This window comes from Nipponia nippon, unplaced genomic scaffold, assembly GCF_047370975.1.
Source record: "Nipponia nippon isolate SJK-2023a ecotype South Korea unplaced genomic scaffold, ASM4737097v1 scaffold_15, whole genome shotgun sequence".
NCBI lineage: Eukaryota > Metazoa > Chordata > Aves > Pelecaniformes > Threskiornithidae > Nipponia > Nipponia nippon.
In genome coordinates, this window is record NW_028262331.1 from 7,689,690 (window position 1) to 7,710,491 (window position 20,802).

Genomic DNA, 20,802 nt, shown 5'->3' on the forward strand with positions numbered 1-20,802 from the left:
GCAGGTTGAGTAACTCGTCTTGTTTTGTATTCTTTACGTGTGTTTGGGATGAGCTGAAGTTGGCCTCCTAGCTTGTACACCAAAAGTGGTTTCAGTGTGAGCTAAGCTGGTGTAGAGTGCATTGGACTTTAAGACTATTTCTACCTCTTCCATCTATCTGTCATCAGTCTCACCAGTATTAAAGTCTTGGCTGCCATACAGGAATCCAGACTTTGCAAGCTTGCAGATATTTTCTCAAATGCCTGTAATCAGGATTTATATGGGCACTTCATCCCGGCAAACTGGAAACTGTTAAATATTAAGGCAGCCTGGCATGCTCCAAAAGCCTTTTTAATCCTAGTGGTCCCCATTTGTGTAGGTTACCAGTCACAATCTCTCTCTGCTTTGGTGCAAAAAGGGCCGTTCGGGGTTTTCTTTGTATCTGGTTGTGGAAGGGTTTTGCTTAATCAGTACAGTGACGAAGAACTCGACCTTGGTGGTGAATTGCAGAGGCAGTCCCTTGATGATTCCTTAGAGATCTTTTGGCAGGAAGTTTGTACAGTTTTTCTTACCTATTGCTTGAATCCTAATGAGTTAAACAGTCTCTTTGGTTGTTTTTTCCCCTTTGTGCAGATGCAGTGGCAGAACGTGGAACACGTTGGTGACCAGAGTCCTTATGTTACCTCAGTGATTCTCCACATTAAACAGAACGTCCCCATCATCCGTGACAATCTGGCCTCCACAAGGAAGTATTTCACTCAGTTCTGCATAAAATTTGCAAAGTAAGTTACCAACATGGCACAGAGTTTCTCGGGGTCTCTGGTTCTCACTTGTCTGTCTGTACGTGACAGTCTATTTGCCTTTAGTGTGCAGCATCAGCGGCACTCGGCGTCGGGGTGAAGACCCTCTCCATCTAGGGAGAGCACAGAGGGAGGTGGAGTAGGGCAGCAAACACCAGCAGCTGCTGGCAAGGTTAAAAGATACTTCAATTTCTTGTCTCAAGTTTCCTGCTGAGGCAGATTTTCTCAGGCATTTCTATTGATTAGTTCCTTTTCACGTGCCTAACCCATCCCATAAAATATTGTGATGATCACTGTTCACTGTTTGCCAAGTACGGAAGGTTTGGGGTTGGACATCTAAAAAAGGCTTGAACATCTGAGTGTATAATACTCTTGCTCTGGGAACCTGCTTTCCTTCCAGTGATAAGAGGCTGTGGTGCTTCCAGTACTGAGAAATTTGGTGCATCATTTGCCTCAAAATAACTCTTATAATAGCTATAGCACTGTAAGGAGGGCATGTGTGATGAGTATATTCTACGTTCACAGTCTAAAAGCTACTTTTCTGTGCAAAAAATAGTTCAGTAAGGGAGGGGAAATACACATTCAGATTTTGGGGGATATTATGAGCGTTTTCCTGGCAAGTCACTTAATGTTGAGCAGCATGAAAGAACTGGAAGGTGAGACAGAAATTCCCCTTGCCTCTGGATTCAGGGTTGAGGGTGCAGCTCTCCGGCATCTCTTGGACATCCAAACTTTGAAGCTATGTGTCTGAAACAAAAATTCAGTTCTTTGTGAAGATACTTTGAACTCTTCCCTCCTTGCCTGTGGCCAGCTGAGCTTTGCATGCCAATGCCGCAAGAAAAACCCTCGGGAGGACTCAGCCAGTTGTAGTTGCTGCTTTTGGTGTTGCATGTGACTATGCTGGTAGACTTGGGAGCAGTACCATGCATATCATGTGTCACTTTAAAATACCTTAACGTTTCATTCATCTGTAATAAGCTAATCATCCTGAAATAAACTGTATGGCCTGGCAGTTACTGTGTGGGTCTGCGACCGGAGCTTCAGCTCCTGCTTCAGCAGGGAAGGATGCAGCAGGCTCTCCTGAGAACCGCTAGCTTTCACAGCAGGGAGGCTGGCCTGACAGTTTCCTTCCCCCTTTCTATCTCAGGATACTCATTAGTTTGCATTAAGGAGCAGTTACTGATAAATCATATTATGATGTTGCCCATAATCACTGTTTGAAATGCTGTCTCAGTGAAAATTTATTGCACTTAAGCCTTCTGTGTGGTTACACTTTAATTTTATATTGCTAACATGGTGATAAATAAAAAACCCCATTTACTCAGCTGTTCACAGCACACTCTTAATACCTCAGCTGAGTTGCCTTCCTTTTAACTTTATTGCTAAGCACATACCAAGTAAACTCTGGATAAAATACCCAGCTCTCACATTTGAGAAAAGTTCACATCTAAGCTGAGTGCCTTCATCACAGCTTGTTCCGCGGCAGAGCACAGAGACCTGCGAGACTACCGCTCCAAAACCTTTTTAATGCAACTACAGCTCTGATCTGCAGCACATGAAACTTAAGACACAGTCGTGAATTCACTGCGCCATGGATCAGGTGTAGAAGTGAAAATTTGGTTACTGAAGATTGGTTTTGCCAATTGTATTGAGTCCTTCGGTAGAACTTGGTTTTAAGGAGAACTTATCCCAGTGGTAAGGGTGGACTGACCTACTTAAAATGCTTATGACATTTTAATGCATACAAACATTTGTATTTTTGAAGCTCTGAATTCTTATGGAATATACTGGCCTGCCCAATATAAATACCTGGCGTTTTGTGTGCTCCACAACGCTGAAAATCCTTTTAACAGGCATTGTGCTTCTCCGTGTGTTAATGCCTGTATCTTTTTGAACTGCCAGCCACTTTTCAGCTCTAATGGATTGTATAAAGCGCTAGTGTTGAGTTACAGGACCACAGGGGAGAAGGCATCTAAAGTCACTAAATTTAAAACTCAGGGATCTGAGCCAAGTCTGGAAGAAGAAAAATGGCCATCAGAAATTGCATCAATCCTCTAACCTAATGTGTCATTTTTGCTTTGTTTTGACCAATATGCAACCCTCGCTCCCTTGAAATAGTGAGAAGCAGCCGGCTTTCCAGGAGGCACTCGCAGGCGGGGTGAGGGGCTCTGTTCTCACTGCACCTCGGTCTTTATCCTTTGAAATCAAAAACCGCAGCAGTGAAGCCGTGGCTGCTACGCCGGGATGTGTTTGGGAAGTCTGTGACCTGACCTCAATGAGGAAGAGATTAGAACCGAGAGACAGGAAAAACAAACAGCTCTCCCCCTCGCCAGAAAAGCGCCTCGTCCATCGCCAACAGTTAAGCATGGTGGGTAACTGCAGCAGGCATCCTCCCAGTTGCTCTGGCCTTTGCATCGTGCTTTTAGTGAGAGGAGTTAGGTGGAAGAAAGTCGTGATGAGGAGGCTCCTGGAGGTTTGGAAGCAACAGGCTGAGCTAAGCCTGGGCGAGCCTGCAAGGGTTGGTCACCGCCTCGGAGGGTGGCATAAAGCAAAACCCTTCTCAGCTGCAGTGACTCAGTGACACCAGGATGCTTTGAATGATGTCCTGTAGTAGCTCATCTCCCGTCGGACAGACAGACTGCGGTTGCGTTTCTGTCTGCCTTGCTTAGCGAGGCATTGTGTTTGATGCATCATCAGTGCAGGGGATTAGGAAAACACAGGCTTTGGCAGAGCCACTCCTGTTGGATGGGAGCCTCTCAGATGCTGTGGTTTCTGTGCTTTAGGTTCCTAATCTGTCTTGCACTGCTTTGTTATTACACTGGGGACTTTGCTTCTATGGAGGCCTTGCTGGATTCAGTTTTATAGCCGAAACTGTAAATGAATTCTGGCATCCAGTCTAGCTCTGTGGATGTGCAGGGCGTAAAGGCATTTAGAGTACAAAACCGCGTGCAGAGCGTTACCGTCGAATGCGCACGTATTATTCGCATCAGGATTGCCTGCTGTACGCTAAGAGAGCCAAGCATTGAGTCCAGCCTAGGCAAGAGACTCAAGTGAATTTTTCAGTTAAGTGCAACTGCTCTTGATGGTCTCTGCTAGTCCAGAAAAAACCAAAAAAATACCAGAGCAGCCCTTGCATCTTATGGTTTGTCTTGTCTGTCCTGCTGGAGTTGAGAAGCTGTTTCCAATAAGGCAGCGTGAAATAACAGGCATGTGGGGATGGAAGGTCGCTTTACCCTTCTGCATTGATTGTGGGTGGCCATCCTAAGGGGCCTGGGAATTGTTTCATGCAAGACAGAACGCTGTCTATGGGAGACCATGTGGTTATATAGAAAAGAAGATTAAAAAAAAAAAAGAGAGGAGGGGGCCCCTTGGCTGCCCGTCTGCCACCCTGCAGAAAGAAAGGCTCGTCCTGTTTCTCATACACGACGAGCTCCACGCCTGACCTTACAGAGGGAGGGAGAGCTGGACCTACCTGCAAGATCAAAGGTACAGTTAATCTCTTGTGCTCTTCCGCTTGTAGCAAGCTGCTGCATCCAGAGCTGCTACTGAATGATCATTTTATAGGATCACCTAAGCTCCAGCTGTGCTTGGCACTCTCTAATTGCCCTCTGGGAATTCGTTATACACCTGAAAAATGGACTTCTAAAACAGATAAGTTACATCTCTGCCGTAATGCTTTCGTGCAAGAGGAGACAGGGCTTGTTTTCCTCCTTTTATTTATATTTTGTTGCCAGGGTTGTTCCTCTGGTGGCCAAATTCAAAGCTGTTTGGGGCAGCCCAGTAGCTGGTTCTCAATAGTAGTTTGAAATTGTTCTCCTTGACGCTTCTCCAGGAAGAGATGATTCACTGAGAGAGGTCGTGGCTGTGTCTGAGGGAAGGGGAAGGGAAGGAGCCTTCACTTGGAAGGACTCTTCCTTGAACCATTTCTTTCAATTTGCTCAGCAGCTTGGCATGCTCTGTGCCTGAGTTACGCTTTTGTCATTCTTCCATGAGAAAGGGCGAAAAATAAATGTCCTGGCTTGGAAAACAGGTGGCAGGACAAACAAGATGCTGTCCATGCTCCTTGCTTCGTGGGAAGGAAACAAATGGCTTGACAGATGCAAGGGGGAAACCATGCTGAATTTAGATCATCACCATAAATGGCGCCTCATTCAAAAGGACAGAAAACAGAACGACTTACGTGAACTTAGGACAGAACCATTAAAATCTAAGACCTGCCACCAGGTCATGGACAAGGTCCTGGAAACGTGAGCTTTGTAGGCATTCAGCCAAAGAAGGCCGTGTGAAAGGAGCAGCGTACATTAAAAACAAGGCAGCAAAAGGAAGACAAGAGTATGAGCGGTGTGGTCCTGACAGATGGAGTTTGTGTTGCTCTCGTTGGCCCGTCTCCTTGCGTTCAGCTCCTGAGTTTTCCTAGTGCTGCACCTTGGTAGAGTAGGTGGGGCAGGAGCTTGTCTCGCAGGTGCTCGGCCGGCACTTCTGCTGGAAGGGAGTATCTGCTTCTCCACTGAAGAATGAAACTACCGCAAAGCCTAAAATCAAGAAGCAAAAAGCTAAAACCAAAGCTGATGCTCTGGAGTACATTGTCCAAGGTGGCAAATATTGGGCTTCCATCCTTGCCAAATTCTCCCTGCTTGAGTATATGTACCTGAGTTATTTTTCTGAGTCTGAAGTCCACGTTAGGAAAATAGGGTAATGGTGTTTTCCTTTTCACAAAACTTTTTCTTGTCTTGATTGTGTTGGCCAGAAGCTTTCTGGAAGAGTGCCTTTCTGTGTGAGTGTCCAGGGCCCAGCAGACCTCCAGCCTTGGCTGGACCTCAAGTTCAGCGTGCAATATGCATGTTATAGAATTACTTGCATGCAGTAAAATGTAGGTTCTGGATACAATCAAGATACTTCCACTCCGTGGACAACTATGCTAATCCTGGCGTGTTGCTGCTTTTATTAGGTTTGTTTGCTTGTTCTTGACCTTGTACTGTAACACTTCATATATAGTTTATAGCAATTTATTTACATAGAGTATGTGCACAACTTCTCAATTAACTTAGAGATCAGTATGGATTAAAGCAAACAAATTGTACCTAGGGTTGGTTGGTTGGTATATATATATATATATATTTAGTATACTTAAAGTGGCTGGAGTAAGCTTGAGAACCAGGCACTTACAGTGTCTTTGTGGAAAGCCATCCTGGTTTGGTTTTGCATGCTTTGTTACCACAGAAGACTGTATGACTCCAAATGCTCACACGTAATTGTGTCGTTTTCTCTCTCTTCTCTGCAGCTCCTTCATTCCGAAGTTCATTAACCATCTCTTCAAGTGCAAACCTATTAGCATGGTGGGTGCAGAACAGGTAAGAAAAAGTAATCGCATTGGCTGTAATATTTCATCGCTTTTGGATTCAAGAAGTGGAGGCAGTTTTTGTAAAAAAAGGGGCAGAGAGCTGAGTTACATGTCCTGAACTCTGGTAGAGCTGGGGCAAGAGGAATGCACTCTGGTGCAACCTGGAAGCATGTTTATAGTGATCCTGCCGCGCTTGAACCTGCCGTGGGAGAGGGGTCCTGGGCATCTTCCCAAGCAGGGAAGCTCTCACTTTGCCAGTCAAAGTAACAATAGCACAGGAACAACAAACTTCTTAGGCACCTCTCTAAGTTGCCATGATGAGATTGTCTTCAGTGCACTCACACAAAGGAAAAGAACGTTGCTCGTGGCAGAAACTGTTGCAAGAAGCTCCCATGTCCTTCTCAGAAATATTTGTTTTTCTCTCCCATCCTTTCACAAAATAGGTCCTCACTCAATCTCCCTCTGCTGCTACTGTGCCTCCTCCTGGGGTTAAACTCAAACCTGTTGCTTCTCCGCTCAGAAGAGCTGAGGCATGGTCAACCCATAGTTTACAACAAGAAAACTTTACCAAAAAAACAGCGACCCAACCCAAAAACCCAGGTGTCCAGGCAGTTTCTCAGCTCAGGTAGTTTAAACACCAGGACTTTTTTTTGCAATTGTTGAACATAAAATACACACAGTGCTTGGTCTCGCATGACAGCGTGCATGCCAAGAGCAGGTTGGTTCCTACGCGTTCCCCACGGGGGCCCAGTGACAGCGGTGCTCACTGCCACGTGCCAGCTCTCAAGCAAAGCAACGCCAGATCCTCCCAGGGCCTGCGTGCGCTGCTCCCAGGTGCTGGCTCCTTGCCCTCTGAGGAAGTGAAGCTGTGGGAGCCCAGGGGCTCCTCTGCAGCCTGATGGCAGCTTTGCTAGAGCCTGTGTCCTGGCTGAGTTCCAGTGCATGCAAATAGATTTTTTTGCTTCCTCTGGTTTGCCTGCTAGTTATGGATGGCCGCCGTCTTCCTCGCCTCAGCAGTGTGCCGGGAGGATGGGGCTGTGGAGGCGTAGTGCAGTGTTTTCTCTGTTCTGTCCCAAAAATTGCTAAACGGAGGCCCTGGGTTTGGTGGTGGGAGTTTTGAATCTCACTAGGTGAGAGATGCAGTGCCTGAAGACAGGACGGTTTCTCTCCTGCATAAATGCCTTCCACGCCTCACTTCCTCAGGCATTGCCAGCACACGTCAGAACACTGCTGCAAGGCGGGGAAGAGCTGTCCCCACCTCTGCGACTCAGTAACTGAGACCCAGGGAAGTGACGACCCATCATCTGGGGCTCAGGGCTCCCCAGCTTTCTCCCAGGAACTTGTCTCCCTGTTGCACTTTGAGAGCTGTAGATACTGCAAGATGGTGAGATGTGATCTCAGGGAAGAAAGGACATTGAATTATTGCCGCTTGAATTAACGTACCCATTTCTGTTTAAATGCTGCCCCTTGACAGGAGCCCCTGCCCCCAGGTTGCACGTGGGTGGGCAGCGCAGGGTGTTTATTACCTTGAGACCGTGGGTGCAGCTGCAGGGCTGTGACCCCCCCCATCTCCCACCCCTGCCTGTGGGCTGGGACCCCACTGCTCTGCAAGGATGAGGTTTGGATGAGGCAGGCTTTCAGCTGTCCCCTGCACATACAGCTGCTCCCCTGTGGGCTGATTAAAGAGAAAAAAAAAAAAAAGGCCGAATCATCCCTAATGGGCCTGCCTTGAACTTCAAATCGGTGCCTTAAAAGCTGCTTGGGTTTTAGGCATCAAAGATGGGTTCTGAGCAGTGTGTGTCTGCAAAATGAAATGGGAGCTTTACATCAAAACCTTCCTCTTTCTTAATGGAAAGCAAATGAGTGAAGCGTGGTTCCTGCTCATTTTGTGCGATGAGCAATAACCTGAGAGTGATTAATTGAAGTCTTTTTTTAAATAAGCATCTAAAGTGATTAACTGGTTGCCAGCAGTGGGCTTGTGTCTAATGTTAAAAGGTTTTAATATTACTATATTGGAATAACAGGCCCAATTTGGTTCTCTAAAGCAGACTTTAGAAGGTTTTTATTAGCCTGATTCACGGTGAATATATCTCATTATAAGTGGGACATACCTTCCTGGGGTTAGATGGACAGAGGTCTTCAGAAGCTCTTTCTCTGAAGCATGTAGGTCCTCAGTTGCCTTAGCATCTTTTGAACATCCCCCGGTCACCCACCAGCATCTTTCCACAACGGTTTCTCTCCCCGGTGCAAGTGGTGCTGTGGAGTATGCTTTCCTGGCCTTCCCGGTCCTAAACACAGCTTTTCCTGCTGCTTGCTAATAATCATGTTGGAAATCTGGGCACTAGGGCGGTATTTATGGAGGTGTTCAGCATGGGGAACCAGACCTATGGAGTTTCATTTTCCATGGGTTTGTGTCTCTGACTTAACAACAATTCTCAGTCCCAGCAAGCTTTGGCGGTGGGTTAGCAATGCCAGGGACCTGGAACCGATACCGGGGGGAAATAGGGTGAGGGGACGGAGCCTGCAAACGCTGCCTCTGTGGGAAGGGCTGCAGAGAGCGCAAAACTCCTGTTAGACATGAGAGAGTTTACATGGGAAAGATTGAATTCCCCAACCATGGAAAAATCTTCCATCTATGGCATCCCTCGTAGACACGCAGGAATCCAGCTATGACAGCCTGAGCCGACAGCGGGCTCCAGCAGCTCCGGGGCGCACGGAGATGCTCGTTTGTGCTGTGGTTTCCTGACTTCCCAGGACGAGACTGATGGCATCGGTTCATCTCATGCAAACCATGAAACAGGCAGCACCCAGCAATGATACGCTGCTGCAGATAACAGGGTCCAGATTTGAACTGGCGTGACCCACCGCCCCTCCTCCTCGGCTCCGTCCTTTCTATTTGAGCTGAGTTCCCATGTGTGCCGAAAGCTGTACCGTAAATGTTCATATTGTTTGCGGTGACTGCTGGGGGTTTCTGCATTGCCCCTAACGTTGTGTGCTCTCCAGAATGAGCCGACTCTCACACTCACTGCTGTATAAAATAAATTGTGCTCCTCTTCATCTAGTTTAATTTCAGGTTTCTGTCCTTTGCTGGTCTTGTCTCATCTCTTTAAACATACCTTGTGCAATCAAAAGAGTGCAGTATTTGGGGTAATTTTGCTCTAAGAAACCCTAACCCACAGCATTTTATCATCAGACTGTGCTTGTCTGCCTTTGCTGAATGTCGTGGCTGCTGCTTGCTGCTTATTTAGCCGCTGCTCTAGTAAAAAGCAGCATACAGGCTGTGAGTGTCAGTGTGCCACTGAGCACAGGATATTGAGCAGTTCTCAATGTAGCTGTATTGTGTTGCGGTTTTCTTAAAGAAAAAAAAAATCAGCAAGTTGTTGAGTAAATGCAGAAAACCTCACACGATGGGTGGCTGGGTGCAGGAGGAAGCACGGTGTTAATTCATTTGACCTCAGTATCTAAATAGTGATACAGCTACAGGTAATCGAGATTGTTTCCCCTTAAACTGTGGAGGGGAAGAGGACTGGAAATCCATGCCTTATGGGCCAGATGTTGAGCTGCCATAAGTCATTGCAAGTCAGCAGAGCAATGCTCTGTTAAAATCAACGAACAGTGCTGATATGTAGCCACGGGTGATCGTGTCTCCTTGAAGGGTCATTACATGGGTCGATCCCTCCTGTTCCTGCAGTCCAATTACCAGGACTTTTTTTCAACGTGGGAAGTGTTAGACTTTTAAGCATGTTGGATTATAGCAGCTAATGGAGGTTGGTAAAAGGGATCTGAATAACAGGGTGCAATTAACTATTGCAGCTGCTGCTGGACACTCACTCTCTGAAGATGGTTCTCCTGGATCTGCCCTCCATTGGGTCCCAAGTGGTGAGGAAGGCTCCTGCCAGCTACACGAAGATAGTGGTGAAAGGCATGACTCGGGCTGAAATGATCCTGAAGGTAACTCAAGACTTTTGATAACCTGCCAGCCAGACTGCTGGACTGGGAATCGGAGCGAGCGAATTCCAGGGGGCCCTTCCTTTGAACGCAGCAATCTGCAATTGCACATGAATGTATGCGAGCTTGTCCGGGTGTGCTGCCAGCTGTTCTACAGAACTGGCTTATTCGCCTTGGTTTTGCCCCCAAGTTCTTTTAACATTGCATTTGAGTTTTCATCCTCATTTTTCAAGGTAACAGAGGGCTCAAGTTCTGCTTACTAGGAGAGCTGGGGCACCAGATTCCCTCAGGAGCTTGTGAAAATCAGAGCTAGCATCCATAAGTGTCTGCCGCAGGGCAAACCCTCCAGTTCAGGTTACTCCAGGCCTTTGTGCAGACTCCATCACGCAGGGGAGCCAAGCTGTGCTTGAGTCACCTGTTTACTGTCTAGTGTAACAGCCAGTGCAAACATGTCTGGGTTACTGTACTCACCAGAGTCCTTTTTCATTTTCCAGATCTGGTGCCTGGAAAATGACCCAAAAGCAGTGTGTTGTCTTCATAAAAAGTAACAAGCAAAGCAATCTCCCCTTCCCCGCTGTTGCTGGAGTAAGGAGTTAGGTTTGATCCCAGGAGAAGCCGTGGGAGCTGTGCAGTTGTTCCCTCCTGGGCGATGGGATCGTCCCCTGCTCACCAGCAATGCTGTGAAGATGTTCCTGTGAGCGAAGCAGTGGGACCTGGCGTCAGGCAGGACAGGCAGCTGCCAGGCAGAGCCTCCTGTAAACCGCAGCCAAGGCAAGGAAGGGGTGCGGAGTCCAGGCTCTCTCCGTGCTTGCCTTCTGCTCGGTGTGGCTTTGCTCCTGTGCCCAAAGTAATGTCACGGCTGAGTGTGCGTTCTGAATTCAGAAATTAGTTCTGCAATTCCATGCTTTTGGAGTAAGGTGACCGAGATGTTAGTGGATATGTTAAAGCAAGTCTAAATTTTCTTAGAAATTACCTGAAGAAAAATACCCTGCTACTGCTAATACAGGAGCAGGGAAGATTGGTGCCTGTTGCATACAGAAACAGGTCTTTCCTTGGAGCTTATATGTGAATCAGAAAAGTAATGGAGTTAATTTGTCTACCCTTAACATCACATTGGCTTCATCGGGATTGAGACGAAAGCAGTACAGCAAGCGCCTCAGGCAGGGAGCGCAGGCTGCGGAGCGCTGCTGGTCTGTAGGATGCGGAGTAGCAGCGTGACTGCTTTTTCAGGCGTCCCGTGCTTGCCCTGCTGCTGCATAAAGCACTTCTGCTGGCCCCAAGGAAGGGCTCGGTGTCAGCACAACTAGTAATTAAACAGCGATATGCTTAATGTCAGTGTAATCAGTGGGTGACGGGGCTGAATGGTTGGCTGGGGCAGGTTTGTTAACAGATCATCCTGAGCCTAGGTAACCCACACACAGCGTTTGGGGCTGGTGTCAGCACCCATCTCTTGGGTTTGGGAGAAAAAAAAAAAAGGCTCTTGGAAGTGCCTGCTCCCGCTGGACCACAGGTATTTCTGCAGGAAGGTTTCCTTGCAGGAGCCCAGAGCTGACTGGTCATCTCTGGCCGTTCTCTTTGCCTTGTGGGTTGTCTCTTTTTATCAGTGCTCAGACTCTGTCTGCTGCTTCCAAATTGTACATTAAAGAGTCTTTTCCCTAAGAACTATTTCACCCCATCAGAAGCACAGGCCAATACACTCCTCCTCGGCATTCTCAGGGCTCTCCTACCCAGTACCGAGATGGTTCAGAAGCGATACCCCTGTTGCGTACAACAATACCACCATACAGTAGTGTACCTGGGCTTGTACTGGTGCAGGTGATTCAGTAGGAGCATCACTGAGCCCATAGATGGCACAAACAAATTCATTCAGCTGAGCCCTACAAAGCCCAGATGCAAGCGGGGAGGAGGGCGTCAGGGTGCGCACGTCCCGCAGAGCTGTTTCCTTTCTCCTCTGGCTACGCTGTCTGAAGTTCCAGCTTTTCATCTTGGCAGAAGATTTTTACAAGGGCTGTAAATTAAGGATTTATAAGTGTATACATGGCTATGATGTTTCATTGGTCTGAAGTGCAGGAAAAGAAAGAAATGTCTCGGTGACAGAATACAGTGTGGGGTGAGCTGGGTCAATGGAAACATATGGAAATGTTTTCAGAGACAGGGAAGAGTCTGGTCCTGTGCTGTTTCTGCCCTGCGCGCGTGCACGCACACACAGACGCACACTGTCTTTCCCAGAAGGATGGGTCTGCTGCCCCACATTATCAAAAATGTGTTCTCTATGGAGCTCACTGATTATGTAAGGAAAATACAACGAGTAATCATCTTTCCAGCTTCAAGGCTATTTTAATTTTTTTTCCTGACGTTGCTGGGACTAAGAGAACGTGAGCTCTGGGGCAGAAGTCAGTGGGGGGTTCGCATGCTGCGTCCCAGTCTCTCTAGAGATGCGTACAAGAGGAGCTGCACCCAAAGGACAGAGCGGCTTCACGTGGTACCGCTCACCCATCAGGTTTCATGCCAAAAGCAGGAGGACTGCAAAGCAGATTGCTCTGACCCATGCTGTCCTGGGGACGGAGGGAGCAACTGCAGGGTGTTGTCAGATTCCCCTGCAACACGCTGTCTCTGCTCTGCTCCGGGCAGGAGGGAGCGAGAGGGATGCACAGCCGAAGTGAGGGTCTGGGCTGCACCCAGGCTGCCTGATGTGCTGGGGACTTTCTAAGAGTTCCCACCACCACCAGCACTGCCTTTCTCCCCCAGGCGACTCCCCAGTTAGTCCTCCCCATGCAAGAAGATAAAATCTTGAGCTTTGCCGATGCGCCAGTGCCTGCCAGCTCACAGACGTACAGACAAAGCCCTGCTGCTCTTTGAAACATGATACACAGCCCCTTGGGTCCGAGCACCGCTGCTGTGCGGAAAGAGACCCCATCCTCCCCCCTGCTCCTTACTTTACTTCACTCACCTTTACCTCTCGGTTACTAGCAGCATGTACAGCCTCTTTCTTGTTCCTTAAGCATTTTATTTTAGGAGAAGCCAGTCCTGCTGTCGCTCGTGTGCCTGAGTTGACTGAGCACTGGCCTTAACTCATAGAATTTGTCTGATCTCTTTTTTCTTGTCTTGGCAGGTGGTTATGGCTCCGCACGAGCCCCCGGTTGTGTTTGTCGACAATTACATCAAGCTCCTTGCTGACTGCAGCACCGACACTTTCCAGAAGATACTAGACATGAAGGTGAGAACCAGTCCCACAGAGTTTCTCCTTGTCCGCTAGTACTGCATTGAGATTGTGGGTGACTTTTTTTCAGTAGAAACATAGAGGGGTTTGGGAGTGGGAAGGGCACTCTAAGGCAAGTGTATCCTCTGTACTCTGAACTCTGTGTAGAGTTGCTACTGAAGAACAATTTTTCAGTTCACTTTGCATGCTTATACCTGCTCTGGCTCCCAGGGCTGAGCTCAGTTGTCTCAGGATCATCCAGAGGTCTACATACAGCTCTTGGTGGGTGGACAAAAGGTTGAGGTTTGAAATGGGCTCCCCTGCAGCTATTCTCATGCACACCCACTCCCAGACCAGTGAAGTCTAACTGGCTTGCTTCGGTGTTCCTTTGCTCCCACAGGGCCTGAAGAGGAGCGAGCAAAGCAGCATGCTGGACCTCTTCCGCCAGCGCCTCCCGGCTCCCCCCTCCGGAGTGGAGAACGCCGGCTCCCTCTCGCTGAGCGCTCCTACGCCCGAGCAGGAGTCCTCTCGGATACGGAAACTGGAGAAACTCATCAAGAAAAGACTCTAAGTGAGCAGGAGGAAACTCCGTTGCTCAGGACTAGCTGCAGTGACTGGGAGCAAAGCTCGTCAGACTTACAATTTACAGTATGCTGCTGAAAAATCCCTGTCCCATCAATCCCATGCCCTGTGATCTCTTAACCATGGCTCTGCATCTCCATTCAGTCCAAGGGAGGATCTGACCAAGGTGTTTGCCCGCAGACAGCTTAGCAGGAGTGAAACCCAGGACGTTGCTGGGTCCTCATGGTGGAAAAAATAGAGGCATCTGGAAGTCAGCAGCTACGAAAATGGTTTAGGTGGATTCAGAGAGTATCTGGCTGGGATATTCTTGGTGTCCCAGCCCTCAGCCTGGCTGAGCTCTCCTGCTCAGCACTGAGGATTTTGCCTGAGAGCTCAGTGTTACTGCTCACTCCCTGTTGCAGAGCTGTTCCTCTGTTTATTTACTGTGGGGAGACCCCACCCCAAACCATCACCACCACCAAAAAAACCCCAGACTCTTTAACAGCTGGGATCCAGGTACCTGCAGCTCCACTGAATTAATGAGATGCTGAGGAGAGAACCCCAAAGCAGATTTCTCCCCTGCTCACAGGACAGGCGTGCATAAACCACCAGTAAAACAGCAAGGCAAACCCTTCTCGGAACAGGAGGAAAGGGCTGAATTAATGCCTTCTGCACCTTGGCAAACCTCCTGCCAACAAGCCGGCAGCCTCAGTCGCTGTTACAGGTTAAAGGCCAAACTAGACGTCTGCAGAGCCCATCTCCAGCTGCTTGTTATTTCTCTCGCATGTGCTGGACTCACCCGCTGTCCCCGGTGGGAGTTCCCATACTGCATCTCGTCCTCTCTCCACAAAGGGCCGTTCATGGAGCAAGCATCTGACAGCACCAGCCCTTCGTTCTGGTGCCAGCCGGCGTGTCCCGAGCAGGGGTGTGCCCCTTTGGCACCCTCGCTGCCCTGCAAGGAGAAATGCTGGAAATGTTGGCTTTAACAGGGAGCCTGGGCCTCTTCCCGGGATGGGATGCTTAAGCCAGCCTAAGACTTTGAGGTCCTTCCTCTCCTCCTCCAAGCTGCAGCTTGCACCGGTGAGGAGAGGAGGAGAAACAGGGGTGAAATGCTTTGGATAACTCAGCCACAAAGCCAGCGTGGAGCAGGGTTGGGGTTGGTGGACGTCTGTGCCCTCCCCGTTGTGTGAGCTCCCCCAAGGAGTCTCAGTGCAGGGAGACATCGCCTCAGCGTTAGCAACACTGGATTTCTTCCCAAACTCCTCTGTACCCTTTTTGGGGGACTTTGAAGGCATATGCCCAACCATGAGCAACTGAATCCCATATGGGTTTAGGGGCAGCTTGACCAGTTGTGCCTGCTTTATTTTAACTCAAGCTTCACTTGTATGCGCAGGAAAAAGAAGTCCTGTACCAGTTTGGCAGGTGAGGAGCTATCGCACTGTCAGATGCCTTCTTGAGAGGGTCACGCTCCCCACCAGGTCAAGTTTGGGCCTTAGGACTGTATTAGGGGCTGTGCTCACTAGGGACTATAGTACTCACTGCTGCACATCTGGGAAGGGGGGGATCAGACACGCTCCAGGAAAATGAGCTTTGTCCACCCAAACCCAGAGCTTCCCTGGGACCGGGGAGGGAGGAGGTGAAATGAGAAATCCCTGAGTGAGGCAGAGCCGGGGCTGACGCTGTCTGCGTGTTCGTGCTTCAGCACCGTCCCCTCTTGGGCGCAGCGGGGCTGCGTGTTCACAGGGGTGCCGGCTGCGCCCCTTCCCTCTCCTCAGCCCCGTGGCTGTGGGAGGGCAAATTTGGTGCCTGGCTTGGTAAAGTCCCGTCCTCCCTTTGCACAGCCGGCAGGTCAGCCTGCGCTCGAACAGGCAGGAGCTGATCACGGGATTCGAGCAGAAAGAATAAATCCGCAGAGGTGAAATCCTCCCTGGTCAGGTTTTCTAATGCTGCTCAGGCCGATGTGCTGCTGCAGCAAGGTGTGTGCACTAACAGGTACGCTAACACCAACTCTTTAGGGTGTATTTGCAGGGGTCCCCAGGCTTGGGCCCTGGCTGCGGCACGCGGGCGCTCAGCTGCAGAGCCGTAGCGGTGATGTCCGTCGCAGAGCAGCAGTAACAGCAGTTGTGGGGAGGGACGGCAGTTTATCGTCACTCCAGTTTTACAGATCTTCCCGAGTCTGCTGCTGCTTCATTTATTTCCTCTCCTGATTTCACGTCAGGTGACAAAAGAAAGAACGGTTGTTGAAAGCACATTGGGATTATGAACGGCCGTTCCCCAAGGACAGATTATCTCGAGGTGCATGTGCAGGACGGTTCACACGTTACCAAATGCCATAGCCAGGGAGGAGGAAACATGGGTTTGCAGAGATTCATTATTCCCGTGGGGGGATGAATAATTTATTTTAGACTAATTTTTCTTTGCTCTGTCTATGGATGACTCTCTAACTAAATTATGAATAGCTGCAGATGATGTTCAAGTTATCATCGCGTGTCTTTCCCCAAAGGCTTCCCCTGTTTCATTCTCTGCATTTCATTCTGGAGATAAGAGGAAATAAAAGGAAAAATCAATTTTTAGTTTCAGCCTTTGAAGAATGCTACAGGTCTGGGTGTTTGGAGTTCCACTTTTAGAGAGCAAGTCCGCTTTTTTCTACTTTTGGTATAAGGGTTTTGTCCCCCTGGCTCTTGGGTGTTTATCAGATTTGGCACGTCTGTATGCGTATGTTAGCTCTTTGGGGTTTACATGTCTGGGGAATAAAGGATGATTTTTTTTCTGTATAAAACGCCACTTTTCACGTTTTTTGGCTGAGGTGTAATTCTGGCTGTATGTCGGAACGTGACACTGAAATGAATTAAACCGTTACTGATGTTCATCTGCTGGGTGTTTTCTGTACGACTGCCACGCAGCAAACCCCCAGGGCCGGGCCGGACCTCACCCGAAACGCGCCGGACCCAGGGCTCCCTGCTGCCCGTCGTCATTGCTCTGCCCTGCAGCTTCTCTCTTTTCTGGCTTTTCCACCTTCTGCCGCCTCAGCAAGCAACTCTCCACTGTCAGCATCTGCATTCGCAGCAGCTCCCCGCGCCGTGCAGGCGGTTCAGCGGAGCTGACCTCGTCCTCCTAAATAATTGGATCATTTCTGATGACTTTAACTGCTGGAGAGGTTTCTGAGAGATCCTAATTTTTCCTTTGAAATTAAGAGGTAGTGCCTTTTTTCCACACGATGGATGACGTTGGAGGAGTTTCTTTCGCTTGGAGAATTAATGACTCATTTGCTTTTCTCCTAGGGCTCTGCGGGTGCTGCCCCCTCCGCCCTTGGGCAGGAGCAGCCCACGCCAGGCGACGCGGGTGTTTTATTTCTTTCACCAGATTTACAGCCGTGAGTTTGAGCATCTGAGTGACGATGTCCAAGTCTCCACAAGCCTTTTCTTGGCCGCAGCTGGGCGGGCGGCAGACGCGGATGCTGTTCAGCAGCATCAGGCCACGGCTCTGCTGTGCTTAGGAAAATGAGCTGAAGTCTTTGGGCTGTGTCGGAAAAGGCTTTGGCAGAAGGCGTTCCTCTGCGCGCCTGCTCTGCTGGGGCCGGTTACGCCAGCTAGTGCTACCGTCACCCAGAATTTTTAGGTTAAAGCCTGTGCTCATTCCCTTGTCTCAGCCAGAGCAGCTCCACTGGTGCCAAGCCGGAATCCAGGTGGGAGCACGTGGGCTCGAGTACTTTGCCGGCCTTGCCTTTGAGAGCTCAGGGATGTCTGGGGGTGGCAGGGGCCTGCGGCCAGCGCTGCTCGGGTGCTGGGGGGTCCCCGCTGGGAGCGGGGCGGGGGGTGCTCCCTGGGCCCTCGCCTTGCCTGGGATGCAGGGTCACCAGGACCAAAGTACCGTGGTTTCCCTGTGCTCAGGCCCCTGGGAAGTAGCTGTGCCCTCCCGCTCCCGGCAAGACATGGGGAGCCCAGAAGGCTGCCATCGGGGTCTGGATGTCGTGGGGAGGGGAAAATCAGCCTTTGCCGCTTGCAGCACGTGGAGCTTCCCGAAGCCCTGGGAAAACCTTGGCTTGTGGCTTGGTGGTTCAGGAGGGTGGCAGCGGCAGGGCTGTAAAAGCCGATCAAAACCCAGCAACTTCAGCGATGTGCTATCAGCATTTGTCCCTGCAGCTGAACCACTCGAACCGCTCCCAGGGCTCCTGTCAATCCCACCGCTTGGAAGCGTTGCTGTGAGCGTGGCTCCTGTGCCCAGCGGGTTCACGGTCTGCTCCACGGGGAGCAGCCTGGCATTTCCCATCGCTTGGAAATAATTTTCCATCGTTATCAAATAACATAGGATCCTTCTGATTTGCCTCCCCCCGCACCGCATCAATGTGCCTATTGTTCGGTCGCTGATTAAGCCGAGCACGCCCGGCCCGGTGGAAAGTCCTTTATGGAAGGAGGATCTTGATAAGATACCCGTATCCGCTCTGTCCTGGCTACGCACAGGCAGTTAAAAAGTAAATAACATGGACAAACAGGCTGTGATGTACAGACAGGGGAAAAGATTCCCAATGCCACTGGGGATTGCATGGATCAGTACAGTCTGAGAGGCTTAAAAAGAGACGGGCTTTCTGAGGGGGCAGAGCACACGTGCCTTAAAAGCAGGACCCCTGTATACAGTGACTATCAATAGTATTTTAGTTATCGAGTAGTTAAAATTCCAGTTAAACACTTCCTTTTCATCCTAGCAGGCAAATTTGCATCTCTGGATGTTGGCGCGGCAGGAGATCCTCGGGTCTGAGCCCGGTGCGAGGCTGCAGATTCCCCTCGGCTGCTCAAACACCTCCATTTCACCTGCCAAGCCCAGAAACGAGAGCCTGGAAGGGCACAAAAAAATTGTCATTTGCGTCAAGCCAGGCCAGAGCGGGAGGTTTTTTGCTAGTAAATAAAGAGCGGCAAGATTTCCAGAAGCGCCTGCAGCCCTGCTGATCCCAGGCGCAGCCGGCTGCGGCCTCGCGCCGCTCCTCAGGCACTGAGATCCCTGGCACTGGGACCCCGATCCCCACGGGAGCGGCCGTGGGGACACCCGCAGCCCTCAGGGGCGACTGCTGGGAGGTGCTACAGGTTCCACATCCCCCCAGATTGCACTGACTCAGTGGTTGGCAGCGTGGGTTTTAGCGCAGGAGCTGCACGGCAGCTCTGAAATAATGATCGTGTTCATCTGGAAACCGCTCCAGCTCCTTCTGAGGCGTCTAATTTCATACAGGGCTTTTATGGGAGATTTTGGCGCAAGAAGCGATCAGCTTTCCCATTGCTCGTGGAGACCAGAATCTCTCTTCTTTTGGGATGTATTTAAATCAAAAGGAAGAAAACACCTGTCCAGCACATTTGCTCAGACCCCAAAGATTTCAATCAAAATTTTTAATGTTCTTTTTCTTTCCATCTGCATTTTTCAGCAAAGACAAACAGCCTCATAGTATTTCTTCAAAGGAATGTAAATTCCTTGAGGAAGTCTCCGGAGTTCCCAGCACCGCATAGCTGCAAACCACAGACGCCTACGGCTGAAAGCTTTGCTCTGCTTTTAATTTTGGGGCAGGGAAGGAATTCTTTTCAGGGGTTTGGGTTCACTTGTGCCGGGCCCGTCAGGCCAGACTGCTTGTTACTGCACAGGCGAGTGTTGACTTTGGCTGGCTGCAGGCAGTTGCTTTCCCTCCACAAGAGTATTCCCCCACCGAATCTGATGACACGGCGCAATTATTTCATTAGGATTTTCCAAAAAATGTTCCCTCGGTCTCATCTACTGTTAGGAAGACCTTTTCCTTCTGTTTTCTTGTTTTGACTTCAGCAGCTTTGCCTGAAAAATGCAATTAAGGGTGGCAGTGCTGCTGCCTGGGTCCAAATCCTCGGGGGGGGGGGGGGGGGCGGTTGAGAAAGAGCAGCCTGGGGGGAAAACTATGAGTTTTGAAGGGTGTCGTTAAACTCCCGGGGGTGAGTGAGCTGCTGCTTTGCAGCCTAAACAAGGCCCCTGTTTCCACTGCGAGCTGCCCTCCGAGAAAGCTGGGGCAGCTGCTGCTGAGGTTGAGCGATGGGAGAGGGTGGCTGAACCGCGAAGGAACCGGTGGCCCCCCGTTTCTTCCCCGGTCCCCGCTCTCATCCCAGTCCTGCCCCAGTGGCTGAGTGAGCACCGCGCTGCCCTGTCCCTGTGCCGGCATTAACCACCGTGGCCTGTCCCAGGCCCAAACTGGCTGTCACCCGCCGGGAGCACCCAGGCGGACAGCAGGGTCAGGCCTGGTCTCGGCAAAAACACTTTACTTGACAAAGCCGGTTGCGGTGCATGGACACAATTAATAATTCCCGGTTGCATTTCTGTACCCTCCATCCCAGGCAGCTGTGACACTCGGTCCAGGGGTGCCTGGGGGCTTAACCCGGCTGCCTAAACACCCAGCGGAGTCCTGCTATTGGGGAAATCAGCGTGTTGGAGGTGGGGACAGCCCGGCAGGATCCGGCAGTGGGGGCTTGCTCTTTCAGTGCTCCCCAGCATTCCTGCTGGCATGGGAAGGGGCAGCGCATTAGGCTGGTGCACAGTCCACAGGTTGGACTACGGCCGCGTTTAGTGCAGCGCATCGGGAGCTGGTCTGGCCGCTGCCGTGCGGGTGGGGACGGGAGCGAGGGCGCAGCACCCAGGCAGGGACGCACTCTGGGGCTACAGGGATGGGGGCACCGGGATGATGGGAACACCGGGAGGATGGGGACACTGGGAGGATGGGGACACTGGGAGGATGGGGGCACCAGGATGATGGGAACACCGGGAGGATGGGGGCACTGGGAGGATGGGGACACCGGGAGGATGGGGGCACTGGGAGGATGGGGACACCGGGATGACGGGGACACCGGGGGTCGGGGACACCGGGAGGACGGGGACACCGGGGGACAGGGGATGGGGCACCGGGCAGACGAGGGAGCAGGCCCCGCCCCCGGCCGTGACCCCGCCCCCGGCGCCCCGCCCCTCCCGCCGCCGCC

At 50.5% G+C, this 20,802-nt stretch overlaps 1 protein-coding gene across 3 annotated transcripts in view; it reads left to right on the forward strand.

Moving 5' to 3' along the window:
• The window catches only part of VPS53 (VPS53 subunit of GARP complex), a 69,713-nt gene extending 53,016 nt beyond the window's left edge, over window positions 1–16,697 (forward strand). For all 3 annotated transcript variants that reach the window (XM_087751810.1, XM_087751812.1, XM_009469583.2), the window contains 5 exons: window positions 613–761; window positions 6,061–6,130; window positions 9,934–10,071; window positions 13,181–13,285; window positions 13,668–16,697. In XM_087751810.1, the coding sequence (XP_087607936.1) occupies window positions 613–761; window positions 6,061–6,130; window positions 9,934–10,071; window positions 13,181–13,285; window positions 13,668–13,838 (633 nt within the window). In that variant the 3' untranslated portion in view covers window positions 13,839–16,697. The remainder of the gene's footprint in view (window positions 1–612; window positions 762–6,060; window positions 6,131–9,933; window positions 10,072–13,180; window positions 13,286–13,667) is intronic.
• Window positions 16,698–20,802: the final 4,105 nt, after the last annotated feature.